This window comes from Temnothorax curvispinosus, unplaced genomic scaffold (assembly GCF_003070985.1).
Source record: "Temnothorax curvispinosus isolate PA1 unplaced genomic scaffold, ASM307098v1 QBEX01000173.1, whole genome shotgun sequence".
NCBI classification, from domain to species: domain Eukaryota; kingdom Metazoa; phylum Arthropoda; class Insecta; order Hymenoptera; family Formicidae; genus Temnothorax; species Temnothorax curvispinosus.
In genome coordinates, this window is record NW_020209953.1 from 157,504 (window position 1) to 183,877 (window position 26,374).

A 26,374-nucleotide genomic window follows, 5' to 3' on the forward strand; every position below is an offset into this window, starting at 1 on the left:
TGGTATTTTCGTATTTTACTAAGTTTACTAAGTATATATACATAAACTTAACGATATTATATATGAGTTATTATCGGTTTTAAATATCGTCTATAAAAAATGTGTAGATTAAATTCAATAACCGTCTTTCTTCAGAAAATACGATCGTTAGAGCTGTACGGTAATTAGAGCTTTACCTCGTTTAACGGACAGAAAGAGGAATTTATTAGCTAGAAAGATTGAGAAAGAAGTTAAGGGAGTTTCTTCAAAAATTATCTGTGTAACAATAGTGATTATTGCTATAAACTGACCATCCTTTCCGTCGGAGAGTGGCTTGCTTTGTCCATGGACCAAGGGTTATACACTCCTGTGGGACGGCGGATTAAAGAAGAGAAATTAATAAGGGAAGATTATGGTTAGAGCGCGCGATGAGATAAAGGGTAGAGGGAAAGTGAGTCTCTAACGCGAAACGCCCGCATAAAATTATATAACGCGACTTCCTCGCCGCGCTCTCTTTCTCGCGGTGCGGTCGTAAAAAAAAAAGGGAAACTTTTCCCCTAACGTTCTCCGCGATAAAGATTCTCCGCCTGGAGATGATGCAGGGAGTAAGTACCCTCGTCCAGTTAATGCGACATTGAGCGCCAACGACGTTTTTTCGACGATGAATGGCCGGAAAAATGAACAGTCTCTCGAGGCGGTGGATTTGCCGATTTTCCGGGCTGTGTCTCGCTGAATTCGCGTGGCCGAGTTTGCGGGCCGCAGTTATCGGGTAACGCGATAATGAGTGTCCAAAGTATGTCGGGAGCTTCCTCTACCGCGGTTTTACCTTTAATAAAGCATTACGCGGAATTCAAAATTTAATTTCTGTGTATCCGGGATCGATTTTTCTGGGTATTAACGACTTCGGCGTGCGCGCATTATTAATTAATGAGCGGAGAATCGGCATTGAGAGAGAGAATCTTGTTGAAGGTATCAAAATCCAGAAAGCGCGAGGCGTAAGAGAAGGAACAGCGTAATCTGAGCTGCTTTAGGATAACAAGGCGAAGGGTTATTCGAGCAACTCGGTGCTGCGCGCGAAACCGACAATCGCCGCCATTAAAACTAATTACTTCCCGTTATTCGGGGAGGAAATATTCGCGCCCATTATCGCGGCCTTAGCCGCGTTTAGCGAACGACAGTGGAATACGGTATGACACACGGTTGCGTATTGCGCGCCCGGTGCAGTTAGAGCTCCGGCCGGGGCCCAGGGATGCGGCAGCCTCCACCCTATATCTCAGGATATCAACCCTCAGATTGGGAACAGGCCGTGACTTTATTTATTCGCGACCGCACGGGATAAGCGGGTCGCATCTAATCCCGGCCGCTCCCGGGCCCTCGAGTGCAGCAGCCCGAAGAGAGAGTATCTCTCTCTCTCTCTCTCTCTCTCTCTCTCCGAGAAAACTCGTCCCGTTTCTCCCTCTCCCCCCGCTCTCCCCGTCCAGGATACGGCGACTCGCCAGAGGTACTCAAGTTTGGTACTTGGCCAACGCGATATGTGATTTACTCCAACCGTCACGGTTGACTTCGAACTACATTTCATACACGCTAACGATGAAAGAGCCATATTTTATTTTAATTTATTACATATTTTTCTCACTTTAAATTTTCCCTGTTTGTTTGAATGCTTTTTAAATTTTCTATAATTTATACTTTTGATTCACGAACATTTTCTCTTCGTCCGATTCCCAACCATTCTAATCTCGCGTGAGAGTTATTATAAAATTCATCGTCATTGTTTCCGAGTAACACCGGGCTGCTGTATAGCTCAGCGGCATACGGTAGTGCATTATGTTAATTTCCCTCGTATGAGAACGGCGGATCGAGCGGAATTACCAACGCGATAAAAAGCCGGAGGCCAATTCCTCGGGTGCGGTAGCGACGGAGCTTCGAAATAGGAAACAGCTCGGAGTCTCCTATATACGGAGACGGGGGGGCTGTTTCGATTGGCGAGCCGTGCCGATTCACTCCTGCAGAAACCGATCCAATTATCCGTTACGCCCCGGATCGCGGGGCTGCCGCGTGAGCGAGCGACCGCTTTTATCGCCTCAAATCTGCGGCCCCGCGACACCGCATCGACCCTATCCGCCGGCCGCCGGTTCGACGGTGGTCGGTGATGATGGTGGAATACCGTGTATACCGTACGCCTCGGCCTTTTCCATACCGCCCGCGCGCGGGGAACGTGATTTGTCGAACGGTTTACCCGTGGTGGAACTCGTGGCAAATCGTGGGTTCGAGTTCGACGAACCGGATCGCTGTTTACGAGCCGCGCTCTCGCTGCGTTTCTCCCTCTCTTCTTCCCTCGGTTAAATCGACGAGGGGCAGCGGCAGCTTCCGCCAGCTTTATTGCCGATAACACGCGAGAAGGGGAGCATCAGCAAAAGTGGAGAAGAGTCCAACGAAGGAGAGAAGACGACCGATCGAGAGGAAGAACGGGACGGAGATAGCGAAAGAGAGAAGGAGAAAAGAAAACGAGATGATCGGCGAGGGTGATGGCGCGCGAGAGAAGGTAAAGAAGAGTAAGATGGATAGGTCGGGGGTGCGAGAGCGTCGAGGCGAAAGGAAGGGCGTGAGGGCGGAAAGTAAGGTCGAAGAACAGTAACGCGGAGAAACGGACAAGAGGGAAACGAAAGCAGAACAGATAGGACGGAGGGAGAAGGCTGATATGAAAGGACAAGAGCATCGGGGGACCAAAGTACGCGCGACGACTTCGTCGTCGGGAAAGCTAGCAGGAGGGATGGATCAAGAGGGAATAAGGGAGAGTAAGGCGGAGAGACTGTGCCGGTGGCAGGAGAGGAGGTGACTGTGAGAAAGGACGAAATAAAAGTGCACCGAGCGTGAAAGTAATCTCGTGACGCTAAAGCGTCCGCGAACGCGACGGGCTATAACCACCGCCCATGATTCCCATTGACGGCGCTGCGATATAACAACAGTTAGGGGTTATCAAGGTCCAACATGGAAAACCCGCTTCGTAACGTCTCTATCTTTTACCATCCGCCGCGGGGCGTTTTGCCCAATTAAAAATAATTTTACTCTAAAAACGGAAGTTTACGTCAGTTACGGAAGTTTACTGTCGAAGCAAACTGCGTACAAGTTTGCCAATTATTTAGCGTATACCCGACATACTTTAAATATATATATTTTATGACGAAAAGTTATATATACATATGCAAAGGCAAGAATATCTATAAGTTACTAGATGGATTAAGATACTCGGATACTGAGTATTACTTATCGTAATTGCCGCGAAGGCAGCATAAAAATTAAGAGAGCATCGCTAATTCCATCTCCGAAAAGTGTTAAGAGAATTAATTAAACCTCAATCGCCGAGGCGCGATTTCCCCGAAGGGAAATGCGGTGAACAACGGTAATTCCCGTTATCATTAAACGTAAGAATGAATACAAGAGAACCGGAAAAACCGCGTCGAGAGGATAGAGAGGAGAGGCGCTGGAAAACTGTGGGAGGGAGGGGAAGAGCGGCGACAGGAAAGGGAAAGAACAGGCCAATCCGGCTGAAAAACAAAGAGCAGACGTGAAAGAGAATGAAAGAGAGAGAAAGAGGAAGGTGTCGGAGGTGGAGGATCACTCGGGAAAAGATACAAAAACAGAGAAAAATGGCGAAACGCCGAGGGAGAAAGAGGAAGACCGGGGAGAAGGATAAAAGGATCAGGAAGAGGAAGGAGACGCGCGAGAAAAACACGTAGTCGAGCAGGACAGAAAGAGTAACAAAAGGGCGACATCGGAGAGCGCGGCAGCGCCAGGCAGGCAAGCAGGCAGGGAGGGAGGAAGGGAGGGTGGTGCTTGGGTTGGGCGAGAGAGAGAAAGAGAGAAAGAGAGGAGGGGGCGGAAAAGCGACAAAAAAGAGCACGCGCGCGCTCTGAAGAGGTGGTGGAGCTGCTGGAAAAACGCGGAGAGGAAAAGCCGAGAGACGAAGGGCGGACAGCGGGAAAGCGGTCGGAGGACGAGGGATATAACAAAAGGACACACGCGGCCAAACGTATTAATTATAACCCGTGGCAGTGAGGACTCGATGCGTTGCATTGCGTTACATCGCGTTGCATCACATCGCATTGCATCGCATTGAGGAACCATTGCAGAGAGGAGAGGATTGAGGGTAGACACAAAACGCGAAACGTCACGTCGAACAATGGCCTCTGATATGCCGATAATACGCGTGCAATCTCGACGATAAGCCAACCAGAAGCGGGGAGCGAGGGGGGGAGGGGAGGAGGATTTGACCAGCGATATCGTCAACAGGTAATCACAATAACAAAAGTCGTCAATAACGATGATTAAATGAGGCGTGCGCGTATATAATTTCCGCGCGCCGCAATAAAACCCACATTTGCAGCCGTTAAACACGAATGGAACGTTTCTCTCCTTTTCTCCCTTCCTTCCTCTCCTCTCTCTCTCTCTTTCAGTGTCTCTCTCATTCTCTCTCTTCATCTCTCCCTGCGAATTAGCTTTGATAAATTGCAGACTATCTCGGTATTGTTAACGCTGACGGCGTAAACAACGGCGAAATATGCGGATTGACAGCGGCAGGTCTCGCGCTGCTTCCCTCGGAAGGGAGAACCATAATTCTCCGTCTGCTTGTTGAAACGCTTATTATTTCGACGGGTACAAAGCGAACGAGGCGGGGAGAAGGAAAAGGCAGGGTAGGAAGGAATAAAATCTTATCTTGATTCTTAACAAATTGGGCTATTTGGAATAAGTGAGTCTGTTAATAAGTTCAAGGGGGTTTATAGTGGGATATCCACTCTCTGTCAATTTAATGCTCGAGCTTCATTTTGTCAGACATTTCGGGATATTTAAATAATGATAATCTCTTTTTTAGTGGACAAACGCGGCCCGAACCTCCATCATTACTCACTCGCCCCTACATAATATATATTAACGACCCTGTAATGACTATAATAAGTACTAATGAATCTTTAATAGGCATCAGTTAAGTGGAGGTCTACTTTGACATTTTCTTATTGCTGAACACTACGAAGCTCGTTAACCTAGTCCCGTATAGAAGAAAAATTTTTCGTCAGCCGAACAGTCGATCAAACGTCGGCAGCAGATTACACGGACACGAATACGGGAGCGTATATATATTAAAAAATGTGGCAAACACAAAATGAATCATGTCGCGATGCGATACCGCTCGCGCGTATAACCCCGAGCTCGACCGTGGCTCGTAAAATCGCGCGCGGAAGACAAATCGACGTAGGAGAAAGGGTAGGGCAAAAGGGAAAAGGGGCGAAACGAGCGGAAAAGAGAGACAAATTGGAAAAGCCCGGGGAAAAGGAACGAGTTAGCGGGGGCCGACGTCGGAAGCGATCGGGGAACAATGAGGAGAGTCCGAGCTCAAAGCCAGGAAACCGTGCGTCGGAAAGCGTCGAGAGGACGGGAAGAGAATGGCCGGGAGAAGAGGAGCGAGAAAATAATTGAAGACGAGAAAAAGAGAGACGAGCGAGGAAAGGAGAGGCGCGCGCGCGCGCGCGCGCTCTCTCTCGCCGAGGGACAACGCGAAATAAGCGCGTGGTAAACGAGCGGGCAGAAACGAGCCTCGCCTCGGTGTGAAGAGCGAAAGAGAAAGCGAGAGGATGCGCGAGGGTGGAAGAGAGAAATCTATTTATTATTCTGCAGCGCGCGAGCCTCGTCAGGACTGAGGTGCCGGCCAAACGGGACACGTATATAAAACTAACGAGAATAACAAAAGCGCGTATGATGACTGACTCAGGAGGTGGCGCGGTTTACCTTATTTTACGATTTATTATTTTCCTCGATTAACTTAAAATAAACGAGAAAGAAAGATATCTTTTCTCGAATGAGAATTTTCGAAGGTGTAAATAACTCGCGACTTGCGAGCAAACAAAAAGAAAAAAAAGCAATTTTGGTAAAATTAATATTAGAGACGTGGGATTTCATTGATTAGAACTGATTTCAAATAAACCTTATTTTAAGGAAACCTCGGTGATTTTTCGTATATTTTTGAAAACACGGGAGAAAAACTTTGTGAAAAATAAATGTAAAACTGTGATATCCGTGAAATCCGTATCGATAATTACTGCGATGATCTTTTTTTAGTCCATCCGAAATTTTCTGTCGTTTCAAAATTTAATTTCGCGCAAAAATCATTACACGTGGATAGTCGAATGCGTGTTATTATTTTCGATTCGCCTGAAATTAGACCGAACTATATGAGGAATGTAGAATATGACATATATGTGAATCGATCATAACTAGAATGTTATACGAATAGAGACGGTATGTAGGCCGGAGGGGCAGGGGGGAGGGTAAAACACCGACGTGAAACACCGAAAAGAGGAAAGTCAGCTGTGAGGGTGACGAGAGTGACAGGAACTGACGGTATAGGGTTTCGAAAAGGCGCGGGGAGGGCGGGGGGAGGGAGGTGAGAAGGGGTGAAAGGGGGAATAACGAGTGCCACCAGCGCTATCCGTACTGCGGATATATGATTCATTCGGTAGCGCGTTACGAATGATAACTCATGCATATTGAACGGGAACGGCGGGGGGTCGGATTGCGTTCCGTAATTTAGTCGGCGACGGTACACGCGTTGCGACGCGAGACGACAACGATGACGACTACTTGGCAAGCAGAAACGGGAGAACGGCGACGATGGCGTAACGGGTGCGATACGGTGGTTAGCGGCGGTTGGGGCGGTGGTAGCTGTGGGGCGCAGGGTGACACGATGACGGTGACTACTCCCTCGAATGAATAAGTGCGCGAGCTCGGGGGGAACGTCCCTTTTATCAACGGGGAAGCGCTTTGGCCCCCAAAGAGAGAGAATCGGTGCGCGCTTCCGACTCGGCGGCGCCGTTAATTAGGTCGAGCTCGACGTCGACGACGACGACGACGGCGACGGCAACGATGATGACGACGACGCAGGCGAGCGAGCGAGTAACGAACAAAAACCAATTTCGACTTAGTTCCCCGCGAAATTTCGACTTGGGAACCTTCCCCGCTAAATGATAATATTTGGTTGCGCGTTCTCGTCTCTCTTTCTCTCTCTCTCTCTCTCTCTCTCTCTCTCTTTCACTCTCCTTCTCTGTCTTTCTCATTGATGCGCATGTTTCCTCTCTCGACCTTTTCGGTAATTTCCTGGTTCTCGCTGCCGCCGCTGCTGATGCATAGGATACACGGAGGAACGAATTCGCCGTGTGAATAAACGCGCCCGAATTTTCCGCAGGTAACTTCGTCGTGCCGTCGTCTTCCGCTTCGAATTTTGAGCGAATCCTCTTCGTTGCCGTCGTCGTCGTCCTCCGCATAAGAAATCGCTTTCTCCCCTGACGCTGCTTGCATTTTGGGACTCCGAGCAGAAACCACGAATTCTCTTTTAAAAATATTCTTTCGGCGTTATTAAATATTATTGTATTACACATGTATCAAAAAGTACTATTATATCTTCTTATCTTCTCAAAAAAGAAATGAGTAAAATATAGTTAATGTAATACGGTGAAACCGAATATGATTATATAAAGATAAGATCATATCGCGCCAAATTTCGAATTTGATTATATATAATCATATAAAATTACATTTAGATCTTTTCATATCTAATAATGCATTTTTACATCTAACCATATTACATCTATTTTTTTCTCGGATTCTTATATTGTGTACACATAATTTACCTAGTTTATTAAAAGTAGGTATATTTTACCGTTCAACACATATATATAGTAATTTTTTAAATATAATAATAAATAATTACATAGAATGCTAAAATTTTTGTTCTAGAAAAACTGACGGCTACTCGCAGTAAAATACAACTTTTGCCACGTAAAATATTTTTGGGCACCTTTAGGAAAATATTTTCATAAAAGTCATTAAGGATCGATAGTTTTTGCGATGTTTCAAGATTCCCAAATATGAAAAGCTTCGCGCGTCCCGGATCTCCCACCTTCAAAAAAAGAAAAAAAACGGGTTCAGCGCGAATAAATATCGCGCACGGTATTTTTTGATCTCGTTTCTTTCGCCTGCCGTTGAAATTTCACCTGCGCGAACTTCCGCCGAGAGCCGCGAATGATAATATTTTCGGCCGTGCTCGGTTTTCGCAATGAGATTCGCGAGTAACTTCGAGTTTCTCGATAATAACGAAATATATAGGGAGAATTCTTTTTCGAACAATGCACCCGGCATACATAAATAACCGTGGTGTACGGCCTTTTTTTGCGCCCCGGGCCGGGGTTTATTCGCGGTCCCGGCGCGGGGACGCGCCTCTGAAAATTTCGAGAAACTTTTCCCGGCGCGAACTTGAAGTCGCCCCCCGTCCTTTTCTCTCAGGTGCGCGGGGCAAAAAATCAGTTAATATTTCGCCGTGTATTCACGTCGCGTACTCAGTCACGCGAGAGAAGCTTACGGTTTATCCGTTAAAAAATAACGTGTACGATATTTCATCGAAGCTCCGAGGGTTCGACGAGAGAGACAGGAGAGAATGAGAGGAACGAGAGAGAAAAGGGGGCGGAAATTTTTCAAAAAAAACGCGGGTTAAACCTACATGGCTCAACGAGACGATTGTTTCGCGAAGGAAATTGCTTTTTTTTCGCAATTCCACGAAAACGCATTCGACTGTCGATCGATAATATCTTCGTTCTGGTGAGATCATCTGACCCGTTTTGCCGTTAAAATTAGAAAAGTTCATTCGGCGAGATCAACTGATTGACAATTTCCATGAAAAATAAATAAATCGCTTACTTCGATACAGATATAACGTACGACAGATATAACATACGACATCAAATAAAAACGAATTTTTCCGAAATACAAGCTTTGCTGTTTTTATATTTTTGTAAATAAACAATGAAATTTGATTTTCGATACGTTGTTGTTTTTTGCCGGGGCTTCGATTACAATGGAGCGGGTTGCGCGAAGGAGAAAAAAATACAATGCAGATATCAGAGCGCGTCGCTGTCAATCGCCATGCGCCGCGATCGCTGAAGCCGCCTTCTGCGGCGCAAGGAACGTCCGTTTTGCAGTTAATAAGCGTCGCCTCGGTGGCCGTAAGCTTCTCAATAAAAGTCTTTAGCCCTGTGACGTCTTTAATTAAGTCGACGACGACGACGACGACGACAAAGGACGGCTACGAGAAGCGACAGCCGGGCTTCTCGCGATACTTTTTCACCCGACTCGTTACTATAATGAATCCAACCGTGATCCTATATTAATTGGCGGCTCGCTGCGGCGCGACGTTAGCGTAAAGGGAAAAAATAAAAAAAGCCGAAGCGGAACCGTAAAAATCAAGTGGCGGTCCACGAGAGAGAGAGAGAGAGAGAGAGAGAGAGAGAGAGAGAGAGAAAAGGAGGAGGAAGAAAGAAGAGACGAGGAGGCGGGGGGGACGAGAGCGAAAAAGAAAATACATGGAAAAGTGCTCCTTTATGCGAGGAGAAGTTGCGCGTTTAATCCTACGTAGATTTCCGTGCTCGGAAGCTAGAGACGTCGTATAAAAGAACGACGGTGGGAAAAGGGGGAAAAATTAGAAGGAGCGGAAAAGAGAAGAGGTGAGAAGAACCCGGGGCGGACGAGAACGACGCGGTGTATTCAAGGAGTTGGGAGGGAGGAAAGGAGCCGCGCGGAAGGTTGGTTTACGAGAGTCGAGTGCGTGCGGACGCAACTGCCGTTCTAATGCCGCGGTAATTCCTCGCGGTTATTTACGTTGATTAATAAAGGAAACCCGGGGGGAAAACGGACCAGAATTAGCGGCGAGAGCCCCGGCGTTCGTTTCGCCCGTTCGTCCGCCGCAAAAGGAGCCGTGGGGACGAGATTGCGATTGGATTCAGCGTTTTATGATGCCCGACGTTACTCGGGTCCGGGATTCCGCCACGAAAATGGCTCGCTCGTGTACCGTATTACTACTGCGAAAGCTGGAAATAGAGAATGGTTCTAATCTGCGTTTATCTTATCCCCGTAATATTCTCATTTGTAAGTTCCAAAATGTATCGGGAGAAATTCTTGCGCATTGAAAACTATTTCGATAATCGTGCTACGATTTAATATTACTTGGGCGTTGAAACTTCCCCGCGTTGTTCATTAGTTGTAAAGTAATAAACGCTCTTAAAATTGAAAGTCGCCCCCTGGACACGTCTCGGCTGCTTCGTCGCGCGCCGGGAGATAAAACGCGGAAACAGGGGGAGTGACAGGCAAATAAGAATCGCATCGCGGCGCGAGAGATAACTCGCAAAAGCAGATTGTCAGTCAAGCGAGAGCTCTCTCGAGCCCGGTTGACTGTAACTTGCTGAATCGCGCGCCAGGACGATTAGAAGAGGAACACGGAAAATTGGAAGAAGCGAGCGTGGGAGGAAGGGAAGAGATTCTTCAAAGGTATGAGCGATATCCATATTGCAAGTCGCCTCGAATTTCGGGCCCGTGAACCGCGCTCTCACGAACGCGGCATTGATATTCCCGCGAGAGAGTTTTGTAGACGGTAGAAATAGCGGCGAGACGGGGCGGGGCGGCGGTCCGGAGCGGTCTGCAAAAATAAAAGTGTCTTTTCATGTCAGAGTACGGGAATAAAAGATGTCCCGTTTCCTTCCGCGGAATAGCCCGCCGACCTCTGGCCAGCGTGGCGCATGGCACTGGATACCGTTGCATGGCAGCAGCACTCGGGGCCTTGTAACGTCGTGAAATAGAGAGGGAAGGAGTGGTGAAAACGTGTATAGAGATATTGTTAAAGTGCATCGCGCAGCAATTGAAAAGTTGACAATAGCGTTACATTTCATTTTTTTTTTTTTTAAGATAGAAAAGGAGAGTATACAGAGATTGACTATACAAAACAAAACTCGGACCGGAAGTTATCAATCCATACAATCATATAGCTAGAATCAATGATTGATCGCAAATATACTGTGGAAGAGGGCCTTGCTTTGTCATGACGATAATGAGGTGACAGGAGGAACATAATTCTTTCCAGGGATATTTTAAAAAGAATATAGCTCCTTTGTGTGTGTGTGTGTATGTATGTGTGGAAATAAATTTCATAAACTTCACGGTATAATTTAAAGTTTAATAAATTGAAAATGAAGAACGTCTCTCCGTCGCGCTCTTTAAAGTTGAAGAAGCTACGGAATCCGCTGTCGCGGAGAGGCGAAAAGGGAGTGCAAGATTGAGACGGTCATGCCGGTACATTAATTCCTAATACCCGGCAGGACGTCGGCGTAAGGAGCATTAAAGAAAAAAGAGGAGGTTGGGCGGAGGAGGAGGAGGAAGAGACGGGAGAGAAAAAGAAGCTACGGCGGAAAGGTCAAACGGTTCTTAGGAGCGCCCTTTCGACGGCGAAGTGCGAGAATGTCTGGCGGTGCAACGGCGGATTTAATACCACCGTAATTCTACCGCGGTTACGTAAGGCGATTAAAACAAAAAAAAAGGATATATATAAGAGAGAAAGCACACGGTGAAATGGCGGCGGGTGACGGCGGCCCTCCTGTCGGAGGATATCCGGCGAGATGGCGGAAACGCGCGGGTCAACGGCACACAGAGAGGAGACGAGGCTACGTAAAATGCGATCCTTCGCGAGCAGAAGCGCGCGGGCGAATTCCGATTGATTTAACCGCGAGCGGCCACATTAATTCTGCGCGCTGCGTAAGACGTGGAAAAATCGAGCATAACGTGGCGGCACCGCGGGGAGACCCCCGCGGACAGCGAAAAGGTAATTTGATGAAATATCGCGGGCCTTCGGGCGCCGCCGCGCGCCGCAGGCAGACGACGCGGAAAGTCGCATTAATTTAAGGGCGATTGTAATGTCGGCACGGGAGAAAAGATTACTCGAACTTCGCCCAATCGTCGCTATATATATTCGCCTGCTCAACGCGGCTGGATTTCTTTTTTTTTTTTCTTAATTATGGGTGACCGACGAGTCACCGTCGCCTATAATTAAGCGCGTTTGTAACGCCGGCGAAAGTACAATATTTTGCGAATCGTCACCGAGATTATTAATATATCCATCCGTCCACTGCGCTTTTGTTTATTTTCTGTTCTTAATTGTCGCGATGCAACCTGCGCTCGTGTCATACTGTCCAGTGCCATCATTATTCTTCCTACCGACTAAAAATTATTCTCGTTTTTATTTAGGATCTCGCCCGCGCGCGCGCGCGCGGCTGACTCAATTTATAATCTGTTTTCATCATTTTTAAACGAGCTTTACTCTCATCTTTCTTCCTCGTTACGTAAAGTGATTTCGCTCGATCTCCAAACGGGCTTACTTTTTCAACGATAAGCGCGCATTTATACTTAAAAGGCAATTGAAAGAATAATCCCGTCTGTATTTTTTATGAAAACACGCTTTCGTTCGCAGGTTTATTTTTTCTCTCTCTCTCTCCCTCTTTTTTTTTTCTTTCCTTTAGCGCGAGAGTGCAGAAAAATCTTTCTTTCTTTTGCAAACTGAAAAAAAAATCCAGCCACTTCATCGTCACGTAGAAAATTACAGTTAATTTTTATCAGCGCTGCCGTGAAATTTCGCGAACTTGGCGAATCGAAACGCATTGAAGGGGAAGCAGATTGCGAAAGTTTTTCGAAACCTTCGACCCACATTCCGCCTGCTACTGAAACGCATGGTGCAGACATCGCGTATTGCGCAACGTAACTATTTCTTAGCGAGAGGAGAGGAGAGCAAACTGGATAGAGTCTCGGGGAATTATTACTTCACTTGTACTTACCTTTTTCTTGCGCGCGCGCGCGCGCGCGACAGGAAATCGTCCGCCTCGTCGTCCGCCGCCGCAAATGTCGTGGGATTTCAAACGTCACGCGCGGGGATCGAAATTTTTCTCGTTACCGTTCTTCCTCGTTAAGACGCTCGCCGGTATCCCGCGGTCATTTTTTAACGGCGCACTCAACCACGTTAATTTTCCTCGGCGACGCGAGCGCGCGGGCGGGCGCGCGCGACGGCCATAAATAACGCGGCGAAACGGGCGCGCCCGTGTATTTGGAATTCCGGAAAAGGGACTGGCGCGGGGCCTCTTAGGGTAAGGGGGAAAGGGAAAAGGAGGAGAGCTTGATGCGAACACTCGGGGGAGAGGACAATTCCGGCGATGTCAAGTACCGCCATCAGTCTCTCGCCTTGAAGTATTCCTGTCTTCGAGTGCATCTCTCCTCCACGCGAGCAGTCGTAATTCAGTTACGCTTGCCTGTAATTGTTGTATACTCGGAGGACTCAATTTTCGTAAACCCGCAGTCGCGTCGCAGACATTTGCCATTAAAACGCGTCGCTTAATTTGTCGCGTTGTGCCACGAGATATCGCGTTACGTCGTTAGAACCCACAAATACCCCAGTAATACTATTATCACAAATACCGCGCGATAAAATTGCGTCAAGTTCAAGAGAGATCATTGTATTTCTCTCCATTATTTTTCCCCGTTGCCGTATAATAAAATTTATTTTTGTCTCCGCTTTGTGCGTTTAAAAGAGAAAAAATATCGAAGATTGTAGATCCCCGTTACCGTTATAATAATCGCGCTTAATAAGAGGATAATAAGCATTACAGGGATACTCGGGGATGTAAACGGTTTCTACCCTGATGGAATTTTTAATTAACGTAACTTTTCACATTACTGCGAACTGCAAGACGTAACGGCGGCTATTGTTAGAGGCTACTACATTACGTCGACGGATCTGAACAACAGTTTGCGTCTTTGTAAGTGTTATTCTATTCGATTCGGCAGTTATTCTCTCCGCGGAATATCGAACGGTGTGTCGTACGAACAATAGGAAGAATGGGGTTTTAAAAACGGATCAAAGTTTATATAGCTGCGCGATACTGGGACGCAAAAATTCGCGAATAACAGATAAGGGATGGAACTTTGGTTCGCGTATCACGGATTGAGAGGTACAATATAAAATGTAATAGAGCTCGCTTCTTGCCTCCTTCTCCTTTTCTTCTTTATATTTAACGCCGTCATTTTATTCGAATAAAAATAAGACAAGAATTTATATTCGCGAACAATGTTGGAGTCGGGCGTGTGTGGTTACGAAGGTACGCCGAATCTCTCGCATTTTACGAATTTTTTAGATTCCTGGTTGAGCAGAGAGAGAGAGAGGGACAGAGAGAGAAAGAAAGTGGCCGGTATCGGAGTTTGGATACGGTCAGCACCGCCGCGCTCCTCGATAATAGGGTTAAATCGGCGGAAATTTATGGACGCTGACCCTTCTGTGTACAATTCATCCCCCAGAGAGATGAAAAAAAGAGCAGAAAAGGAAGGGCGGCAACGGTGGCCGTGGCGGCCAGGCCGGGCGTACGATCAAATTCATTATGTTCGCATATTTTATGCAGCGGAAGGCTAAAGTTTACGTTAAATTAACCTCCCGTCCGTGTTACACGGGGCTCATTGCGGAATGCATGGGGGAGGGGGAAGGGTGAAATCGCTCGGTATCGGGTCGTTAAAAGGCAATTTGTTAAAGCCGGTCCTTTCATCGCGCTGCCGTAACACGCGAAGGTTTTCTTTTTCCGCCCCACCCCCTTCCCAAAAAACGGGAGAGAAACTCGAGTCAAGCGTACAACCTCGCGTTGAGTTACGCGATTGTAAAAGTAAACGTCTATATCGCGCTGCGCGCGCGCGCGCTCGCGCATCGGCATACTTAGGACTAATTTCCTACGAAATTTCTTATACCGCTGTAATCTTGCACAAAAGCACGCTATTATTTTAATCGATCGAAATACCCAAAAAAGCAACTCGAGTGTGACGCTTGCGATTTAATTTGACGGCTATGTTAATAATAATAATAATTTTGACGGTGGTATTAATATAGATGACTTAATGGATTGACCGATCTTCAGAAATTCATTAGCTTCCTCTGACATTTAGAATGACGAGTGACGGTACATTATTTAATGTACGAAAATACAGCTGGTTCGCATTGAGACGTGTCACTTGTCATTTAAATTTCGAGAGTTACGTTCCGCAACGCGAAATTATACGAATACGTCGAAACACGCCTGGACAAAGTGCTAATATAATTTATACGAGCGCGCAGAGAGAACGTACGGGCACTCATATTATTTTATATTAAATCAAGGCGACGTCGCGGCGGCGAGAATGCCGGGAAAAAATGACGAATCGTATCCCCGTACTCCGGATATTAAAGGTTGGGGAGGCTTCATCACACAGCCCCGGCAGTTTTATAATAAAATAACAGGCGCAGGGGACATTTATTAAGGAAGTTGCTCGGCGTCGCGTCGCGACGCTGCGAGGCGTTCGTTCGCGTGAAAAAGCCACGGCGCGAATGAGCAAGCCCGATGGATTTCACTGGTCTGGCATCGTCGTAAAGTCATAAATCTATTTAAATATCGAATTTTATTTCTGTTTTAATAACAGTGTGAATTATAAAGGAATATCTTCGTTAAATCGTCTTATTACAGTGAGAAAAATCATATATTTAATGTACGAGAATGTCAAATGTGTCTGTCGCTACTTAAAAGCGAAATGTCAACCGAGAGCGAGGATAATTCTGGAATACAGAGAGCATAATGCAATCAATTATGTTTACGATTGGAATAGATTTCTGCTGACAAAAAACCGATAATGCCGTTAGCGAAACCGTATTCGATCCCGTTTAAACGCGGAAATATCATTCGTGACAATTGCATTAACTCTGACGCCGCAAATTAGCGGTTCAGCTAATTTGGCCAACTATTCCTGGAGCGAGGGGGGAAAAAATACAACAGAAAATCAAAGACACTAATTAATGGCGTCTATTTAAGGAGGTTTTGAAGAAAATTAAAAACGTTGAGAATATTGCATAACATTTAAATTTATAAAACATAAGCTCTAGGCTTTTATAAATGTCAGCATGTTAATTTTTTTAAAAATTTTTCTCACCGGTCAGTTTTTGAGAACATTTATAACAAAGCTTGAAATTTTTTTATGTCATCACGGTAAAAATTGTATACATAATAATGCGTAATTCTTTATGATGTGCATTTTATACAGCGAAGCACTTGAAACAAAAAATTTGAGATGTGACATAAAAAAAGTCTATCTATTTTGTGCTGAGTTTTCGTTATCCTATTTAAATACATTTCGATTGAATGTACGTTTTCATATCGATTTATTACTGCGATTCACTATCGCGGTGCAAATTTTAAATATTGCAAGAAATGTGGCCATATTTTTCAAATCTTTCAAGGCACTTTTAGTATGATATTTTTTATATGTTAAACATAAATTTGTTTAATTTTTAATATTTTCAATAGTTATTTTTGTGTTAATAATTGATATGCAGTATCGAGTTCCTCATTAGAAGCCATGTAAAAAATTTTGTTATAAATGTTCAAAAACTGATCGGGGAAAAAATGTAAAAAATTCATACTGACATTATTTATAAAAGAGCTTATGTTTCAAATCTTATGCAATTATTTCTGATTATTTTTCTGATATAATCTTCTCTTAATGTGATTCAATATTTTATTTATTGATGTTTTTAAATGAGTTCTCAGGATACGTTAAGCACCGCGTTTGCAATATAGGCAATATTTCTTACATTGATATCTCAAATTTTATTTTTATTTCGATTTACCATAGCACCGCGGCTTCTGCGAATGCATTTGGAGCGAAAGTTTCGTTTTAAATGGGACGTAACAGTAGGAACGGAAAAAAAGGACGACACGGTATCGATATATAACTCGGTTCTCAATGTAGCACGCACTTCCTTTGTGCGGGTAAATACGCGTGGACACGCGTGTGAGAATTCGACCGTTTGTTTCGACGCGCAACGTGATCCAACTGCTCCCACGATTATTCGTGTCACGCATTGCCGTAATACGACTGCACTTCGCTATAGTGACATACATTCCGCCCTTGAAGTCTAGAGGCTCCAGAAAGAACGCGAAAGGGAATGTGTGTGAAAAGACCGAAAATTGATTCTTCACTTTATATACCTACCGTTGTCTACGTTCACGAAGGCGAGAGGCGAGGGCGAGAGGTTTTTCTTTAATTTATCAGTTAAATTAACTTTAATCCTCATAATTTAATTGAATAGAGTTTGCAATTCTGGGGATGGTCTCTCGGTTTTATACCGTTGCTATTGTCCTACTTGCAGGAAAATATGGTCACCCTGCCGGAAGCTATAAGCCAGTTTCCTCGTCTTCGCAATGCGCGGACGTAACGAAGCGCAGGAATTATTTCTTATCCCTTGTCGTTTCAGAAATTGCACGGCGCGGTCATGGGCGCCGAGACACGGTCTTCTTCCTGGTTTTTCCACGGTTCCACGAGAGGAGAAAAAAAAGTCCGGTTGGAAAATTCACCGCTTCATTATAATTTTCATGAAACTCTTGTTATGGAGGCAGGGAAATTTTACTGTGCGCTATTAGCAAGATAATTGAAATAATAATCATGAGGAGAGAAGCAAGGAAGTCGGTGGGAAAAAATTCCGGCGCGGCGCCCATGCTCGCACTTATTCCCTGCGCTTATCCTTTGTGCTTATCCCTTGTACTTATCCTCTGTCCACCGTAAAGGCGGCAATCAAAAGTACATTTTCACTTAACCCGCTGCACTGGAAATTCCAAGCCGGGTGCTTTGAAGCAGCTCCGCGCAGCTCATATTATTGACGTCTCCCATTAAAATTTATACGGTGACTCAGAAGCCGCTGTATTGTGGAATATTAAATTAAAAAGAAAAAAAAGCTCTTCTCTCATTACTTAACTTCTCCAGTTGTATACCAGAACCAGAATTATAAAAGTTATGAATTGATTAACGTTATCTCATTAATCAAAAAAGATCTACTTTATAAAAGGAATAACTTAATAAAGTACAGAAATAAGAGTTCCAGATTTTTGTGACGCACACATATAGACACGTATACGTTCGCTCAATAATTCATTTTTTACCGATATACTTTTAGTTTCCTTCCTTCAATATTTAAAATTTATGAAACGTTTAGTCTCGTAATATCATTAATCAATATCTCACGGAGTTATTTTCAAAATACATATCTCATACTATGGAGCGAAATGTCCTATTTTTCGCCTAATAATAATAATCAGTGTCGTCGATAACTATAGAATCGCGAGAGATACACATTCCAAAGTAAACATTTAATTCGGCTTGCTCTCGAACAAGAGCATGTCAAGAAATTAATACCTTGTTTATAAACGTCGTAGACGTCGTCGTTGTTCGCAGCAACCACCTGTTTACCTGACGTTATCGTCATCATCCTCCTGCTCTTGGGCTCTGTCGACGCTTTCGCCGCAGATTGTCTCTCCCTCTCCCCCCCCTTCCCCTTTCTCTGTTTCTCCTAGAAGCACACGGTAGGTTTCGGTGGATTACATACTATTCTCGCGGAATATTCTCGGTGATTCGAATCGTTGGAGCCATCCTCAGAAAAGACAGACGCGTGTCGCAGCTTCTCGTTCTCCCTCGTCGCCGCAGCGTCTCTCGCGGCTCCTTTGATCTCCTTTCCCTCTTCAAGTGACATCACCCGAACGTCGTGCATTTCGCGAAAAGGGATCGCGATCTTCCTAGGTCACGCGCTCGAGTTTTAAGTATGTTGTCGAAAAAGAGAAGTACTATAGATCCGTCACATATTTTTGAACGACGATGCATCTGTTATTCTCACACTATTTGAAAAGCATTTGATTAAAGTTTTTGACTTTGACACAATATGACATAATATGACATAATATGAATTATAATTGGATCGAATAATTCAATTTTCTTATCTCTTTCTGTGTATAATAAAAATCCTTTTATTTATTAAAGTTGGAGTAGCGATTATCTTATAATTTGATTGCATTAAAATAGCAAAAATTATTTTGAAAGAAGGCTAATTGAACAATCGAATAAACGATTTAATTAATTTAAGCGTTTTAAGTAATTTTTTTATGAACTGTTATAAATTTACACTAACAGTAAGTTGATCGAATTTTTTAAGCCAGGAATAAAAAAGATAATAAAAAAGATCTAAGCAAACAATGATAGAGATTAAAAAATTTAAGGAAATTAATTTTGAAAATGAAAGAATCTTTGATTTATATTAATCTTTATGAGGAGAAGAATTATTCTAAATTAGAACGCCGTGAATCTCCGAAATGCGTCAACATATATCGTATATTCTCCTCCGCCGTTTTAATTGCGCACTGCTATTACTCTTCCACCTGATATTTGTTTTCAACAATAGAATTAAATGTTCCACAAAAACAGCTGGGAAAACTGTTACTCCAATTACCCGTGTCTAGTTTAATTTCCTTAAGCAAGATCTTACCGTTGAAAACCCGTTGTCCTCGCGCGCGCATTCGCGTAACGTTCAACACAAAAGCGTATACCGCTCTCATGATCTTTTCTCCGATCTCACCATCCGCCTCTTGTTTGTGTCCGTGTTGCAGAAACAAACGGCCTGAGGATGCTGGACCTGATAGTGCCGCAGCACGCGGTGCTCGGGCAAAATGTAAGCCTCGAGTGCAACTTTAATCTGGACGGCGAGAAGCTGTACTCGGTCAAGTGGTACAAGGACGGCAACGAGTTCTACCGATTCGTACCCCAGGAGAAGCCACCTGCTCTGAAGTTCGTCCATCCCGGTGTCACGGCAGTCGTAAGGATTGTTAACTATTTTCTATCTCTTTCCCTCTTGCCCACACCTGCCCCCGTCTCTCTTCCTCTTGTTTTTCGCGTGAAACTTGAATCAACGAAAAGCCGAATCAAGAAAGAATGAATCAAAGTTCGTAATCTATGCAAGGCCTATATGTCGGAGTCATATGATCTCTCCATCGCGTTAAAAAGTGGGCTAAGATTTTCCTCATTCCTCAAACATTCCGCACTCTCCGACGAACAAAATCGGAAGGGTTCGACATAAAAACGGCATAAAAATCCGTGACTTGTACATAAGACTCGGCCATTTCTTCGGGGTCTCTCGAGGTCGAATACGACTCTCCGCTCGTTCTCGCGTCGAACCCTTATCCGATATCTCGCGCTTCGCGTACCCGACGTGTGTACGTGCGGGCCCGATTGATCGTCGTGAATCGCCCCTTAAACGCGCGCACCTACGATTGAAACCCCCGGAAAAAGAAACAGGGCTCCCGGGGAGAGTGCACGGTGTTTTGATTCCCGGCCGTTTTCCGTCGGAGAGAGTTCCCGGCGGAGGCGTTCCTTTCCCCTGGGAGTGGCGTCATGATTGACCCACTTTCGGTCGCGCGTACGGACTTGGATTCTTAAATGCGCGTCAATCACGAGGGGAGGGAAAATCCCGACTCCCCGGTACTTACTCGGCGTAACTATCCCGCGTCTCCTGCCCTCATATTTGTGTCGCTTAAAAACAAATCGCGCGTCTCGCCGTTCGCTCTGGGATATTTTTCCCGGTAGGAAAACAAATAGGAGGGCAAATTGTGAACTAGTTTGAAAATACGACCGATGCGATCGACGAGCGGGAGAAATTTCGCTACGCGGGAACGTGCACATGCAAGCCGCGCGCGATGGAAAGGGTAATAAAAACATATGCGCGCGCGCGCCCACACACACACACACACACACACACACACACACACAGACTTGGCAATAATAAAAGTTGTAAACGCCACATTTTCGAAATTCTAGTTTGAAGTCTCTCCCACGGGAGACGTTGCCGCAGTTATGAGCGACGTCTGCAACAGGAGCTTCTTCGCGGGTTTCCTGGTACATAAATAAATAGAGTATCGCATGCGGAAGCGGCCCCACAACCGAAATTCCCCCGTCTTGGGGCGCGCGCGTGGCCGAAATGGCTTTCCATTCACGTCAAGACGTCGGATTAATGCTGCATTACGCGCGCCGAGCGTCGAATAAACAAAGACGGGAGGCGACCGCACCGGCACGCGATCTTGGTCATAATGAGCCTTAATATTAACATTAATCACCGCGCGAGATTGGCGCTCGGGAGCGCCCTTAGAAATTATCGGTCTACCCGGTCGTTATCGCTGTTTATAATTACATCGATTAGTATAATGAATCGTGAAATGCGCGCGCGCCCCGCCGCGCGGAGATGAAAATTGCGAGGATGCCGACGACGATGACCCGACTCCCCTCTCTCTCCCTCCGTCCGTCCTCCCTTCCCGCGTTCTTCGCGAAACTAATTTAATGTTGGGGGACGTTGTTCGTTAAGCGTGTCGTCGACCGTCGTCGCGGGGGCACGTCTAAAATTGCCTTTCGTCGTCGTTGTCGTCGCCGTCGCCGTCGCCGACGCAAAAGATAACGCATTACAAATTGATCCCGAGGGGGAGTCGCTCTTCTTCGCCACTCCCCCTCCCCCTTCTCCTATAGTCGCGTCCTCCCTCTTTTGGGTTAATGATATTTCCAATAATTTCAATTCCTCGTCGACTATATCACTCGCTCGGTTTTCCACGCCATTGAGTGATACGAAAAAATTCCAGTCCCGCGGTACGAAAACTACGCTGGTGGAACGAGCCTTCTCTGTACGTGCTCGAATGGGTGATGGGTGATTCACTGGGCTACGGCAGCGGGGAAATTTCGACGAAAGTTGTCGGAGGGAGGCGCCATTTCGCGCAAAAGACGAATATACGAATACATATATCTCTCTCTCTTTCTCTCGATTTCATTCGTTCATTCATCGAGATTTAGAGAGGCGAAATAAAAATCAGACACTTAATCCGGGTCGTTCCTGGAAACTAATGTTGGAAGCGCGGAATTTACCGTTCGCGATATAAGGAATTAATGGGTGGACATTTTGTGGAAATAGCGGTTTAATTCTAATATGAGATGATCGAAATTTCACGTGATTTTTTGTTCCCCACCTCTTTCTTTTCTATTTCTCTCGGTTAGATGGAATGAACAAATTGCATTAGAGAAGATTTTAATTTCTAGCCCCATGTATCTTGCCCGAGTCGGTTCGCGGCAGTTTTCAGCTTGACGAATTGGCTATTATGTCCGCGACCCATCCTCTTTTGTCTCTTTCAGCTTCACGAGTCCAGTCAACGAACGGTCGTCCTACGTTCCGTGAACCTCATGAGCACGGGACGCTACAGATGCGAGGTTTCGGCGGAGGCGCCGTCCTTCCAGACCGTCTCCGATCATTCGGATATGATGGTAATCGGTAAGCAGCGACGGCGAGTGGACTCGTATTAATTAAGAGAAGAGTTTTATCGTTCGAAGAAATCGCGCGCAATAACGCGCCATCCGGGCCTCCGCAAACTTGGGGGATATTGCCTCGCGTCTTATCCCCCCGCGAGAGACGTCTTCTTCCTCGCCTCGATTCTCGTTATCCGCGGGCAAATGTTGTTGTTATCGCGCGCCGAGCGAGAAAAAGGGGGCGAAAAGAGAAAGAAATTGCGTCCGACTAATCGTGATTTTATTCGCGTTCGAATTAAAATCAAATCGCGAAAAAAAAAAGGAGATTTATCACGGTCCGGTGTGAGATATGACTTGAAGCGGTTTAATTCCGAGACAAAGATTTATACGTGCCATTTAACGAAGGGATTTCGGTTTCGCGCCGTTCAAGAAGAAGAAGCAGCAGCAGTAGAGAGGATTTTCCCGCCGCGGGATTAGGAATTTTAGCTTTTGTGGCTTTGAAGATTTCATAAGCCACTTAACGCGAGGAGTTAATTAACGTCGCGTCGGCTTTGATCTGTGAGAGGGAACGTTATCTGGAACGACCTCCTCAAAAATATCGACCTACGATCGGTGACGAATCACTGACGATTTATCCCGCGGCGGTATAATGCGTCTGTGGACTTTCGACCATAACTCTCGCTCGAATTAACGAAGCGTTTTTCGTTAATCTTGCCTTATTATCGTCGCGCGCGCGCGCGGAGCGTTTCCCTTCATTGACAAACTCGAAACCGATATTCGTTTAATTATTTATCGCAATTTTCCCACGAACTGAATTAAATTTATTGCTGTAAAATCCACCCGTGCCCTTTCATTTTCAATAATCACTCCGAGCTCGAGTATTATACCAACCGCTCTCGCGCAACATTCTTCACAAATTGAAGTCTTGATTAATAATATCGCGACGTACGAGAAATATCGACTGAGTTGGATTTTTCCACAGCAACTATGCGGAACCTCCAAAGCCGTTTAAGTCTAAATAAGAATCCGCCACTGATTTTCCATCCAATATTTTTAATCCACAGAACGGATTCGATTATTTATTCTCTTTGCCGTGGGGGATAAGATCTCGATCGCTAGAGTTTTTTGCGCCAGCCAACCGGTCATTCCCCCGCGCACGTTCATATACATATACCTATGTATAGTGTATATAAAGTTAAATGCGTTATATCGAGTGCAATGATTACGGCGAAGTGTTACTCCATTAAAATTTCCGCGCCGGTAAGCGTAAACAAGTTAAGCTCACCGCAACAAAATTACGGTTCGAGCGGTATTGCGTTAAAATATTCGAGCGGGCGCGCGCGCGCGCGCGCGCGCAAGTTAAAAGCCCCCGTCGCTCGGGTCTAATCGAAGAGCATCACGTCCTTTTTGTCACAGCAGATTATTTTACGTGCATCTACATATTTTCCAGCATTGCCGGAGGACGAGCCCGTTATCACGGGCCGACCCGTTACGGGGAAACATCGTTATCAAGTCGGCGACGTCGTGCGGTTCAATTGCACTTCGGCGAAGTCGAAGCCACATGCCACGCTCAGCTGGTTCATCAACGGCGACCCCGTGAGTGCTCGAGACGCAAAGTGTCTCTCTTACTCTCTCTCTCTCTCTCTCTTTCCCTCCCTCCCTCCCTCCCTTTCTCTCTTTCTCTCTCTCTCCCTCCCTCTCTGCTTGCGTACCGCAACCGTGAATGTCTTCTCAGGCTGTCGGAAGCGTAAAAGTTTCGCGGCGACGTCATCCGACGTCCGAGATAAGCCACGATCCCGACAAATCCGTCTAGAGTAGTCTAGGGATTCGCGCGCGTTCACGCACGATGCAGTTGAGCAAGAGCTACAGCTACAGGAAGAGAGGCCTTATCTGCGAATATTCAAACTAGTTGTATCGTTACTAATATAGGAACGTATTTCTATGCGTTGCATATCTAATTTCAATTGTTTCTCAATTTTCCGAGGAAGAAAATAAGCTCAATTATTATCTCGATTTTTTCCGAGATATAATAGTTGAAGGGTACAGGGGAAAAACGATCAATGTCCATCCGGGAGTAATTTCGAGAAAAACGCAATTTTAAGTTTCAAGACATCAGATATCTTAGGAAGCTGTTGTAAAATGTACTGACAGTGAATATCGGTATAGTGTTTATTTAGTGTTTATATCGTATGTTGGACTCTGATGGTTTTTCCACAGCTTACATCTTTCGGCTTTATTTCCAATAAATTGTAACTGTTCTTGATCAAAACAGATAAGAATTATGAAAGTCTTTTAAAAATGCCATAAGATGACATGATCGGATCAATTTCGACAAAAAGTGGACTTTGATCTTTTTCTCCCGTTATACCCGTCAATTGGAAGATTCAATATTCCATTATTTTTTTATTTCCACCACCATATACCTATATTTATATATAAAATTTTTTATATGTGTATTAATATAATTAAGTTTTAAATTAATGTTTGACTGAAGCGAAATCCACTTCACTTCTCACGGATCGAGGATTCCGCTGCTAAAATAATCGTCAGATGTTCCTACAAGTGTCAAAGTTAAATCTTCACGTCTATCTTAATAAGGACTTTTTTCTCATAATACATCATGTTTTACCGACATCGTGATACACGTGCCACAAGATTACGTCCGTAAAAGGCACTTTGATATAACTACACGACGAGGAAAAGTCATAACAGTTTCCTCTTTCTCTCTCTTCCCTTCCCTTCCCTCTTCCCCTCTTTTGAGCGTTGTGAAAAGTTTCTTCGCCTTTCGCGGCGAATTTCGTTCTTTCGCAAAAATAACGCACCTCTGCAGCGACCACCGACGTGACCGCTAATGTCTTGTTGATCCGCGATTACGCGCTAACAAAGCTCGAGGATTAATTTTGCAAAGTGCATTCTATGGCGCGCGCACTTTCTCATTTTTCACACGCGAACAAATAATTGGTTCTTGGGTAATTAATCTTCGGGTGTTGCGAGCGGACGCTCGCGCGCACTCAAAATTGCCTGATTAGCCTTTGCAGCGTTCGCATTACTTCGCGGCTTATTAAAATTGGGATTACATTTAATCGGTACTCGAATCGATAATCTTAGATAATTCGGGGATAATCCTTATTGCCCGGTGTTTGTTGTCCGATCCTTATCGTCCGAAATTGTGAAAAAGGTGAAATTCGCCGTCTAACGTGGGGAAACGTTGAAACGCGGCCGAAGAAATGAAACGTTGAATAATTCCGTTATCGTGATAAGAATTAGCGTTGTATGTTAGGGCGCTTCTTAATTTTTGTCACAGAAGTTGCAACAAAATTTAATGAGAGAGATAACAATCTTCTGCTGAACGATATTAAAAGTTTATATAGTGCCTCTCAGGGAACTCGCAGGTCAAGAGTCAATTTTCCTGGAACGAAGTAGATTAGACAGATAATGCAGTGTATTTAATTTGCGATGATAAGCACCGACGACGTTATTACATTTTATTTTTTTGAAGAAAAAGGAAAATAATATCTCTGTCTTAAGATCACATTAAAATTGTTTTTCAAGATAATCTCGTGTATCTAGAAATTCAGCAGCGCTCATATCATCTTTGCTTATTGAATAGAACATTATCTTGTCCCGATTCCAATTTAACATTTCAACTGAGTGAACCGGTCCACTAATTTTCACTCGTTTGGTCTTTTTGTTTAAAATTCCAGTTTAAAATTCCTGTTTAGAAATGAGAAAGGATACCTGCGACGTCGATATATTCTTCCAGAAAAGATAGATATGAAAATTTTAGAGGCACGTCGTCAATTTACCGCAAGAGATTTAAATAACGATGACTATTACGCGCACGCAAATATTACTGACGGCGCGGGCGTTACGTCGAAGGGAACGTCCGTGCCGTCATCACCGTCATCATCGGTCAGAGTCGAGAGAGAGAATATACAGTCCCGCTTCTTCACTTCGATTAGGTCGAGCAGCAGTTCTTGAAGCTCCACCCCGTCGTCGTGGACCGGAACGATCTGGAAACCTCCACACTCGGTCTAGAGTTCCGTCTGCGCTCGAAGCACTTCAAGAAGGGAGACTTGAAGATCAAATGCCTGGCGAGGATATATACCGTGTATTGGAAATCGAATGAGCTCAGCATAGAGGGTGAGAGGCCTCTGAAGATACCGGTAATGGAGAGCAGGGAGACAAGGGCGCAAGGGCACACGCACGCCGAGCATATCCTAGGTAAAAAAAGAAATCTCTCCCCGGCCCCGCCTGGCCGGCCCTTGACTAGAGGGGGGAGATGACGTAGCGACAAGGGCGAAATGTCTGTTCCGCCGCACGAACACCGGGATTTCTTTGTCGCGTCTTTTAATTTAGCTGCCCTTGTTAA

General features: G+C 45.2%; 1 protein-coding gene across 4 annotated transcripts in view; it reads left to right on the top strand.

Moving 5' to 3' along the window:
- Positions 1–26,374, top strand: part of LOC112461559 — a 186,654-nt gene that overhangs the window by 157,479 nt on the left and 2,801 nt on the right. For all 4 annotated transcript variants that reach the window (XM_025027095.1, XM_025026884.1, XM_025026958.1 and 1 more), the window contains 4 exons: positions 19,335–19,540; positions 21,892–22,027; positions 23,453–23,598; positions 25,965–26,226. In XM_025027095.1, coding sequence (XP_024882863.1) covers positions 19,335–19,540; positions 21,892–22,027; positions 23,453–23,598; positions 25,965–26,226 — 750 coding nt within the window. The remainder of the gene's footprint in view (positions 1–19,334; positions 19,541–21,891; positions 22,028–23,452; positions 23,599–25,964; positions 26,227–26,374) is intronic.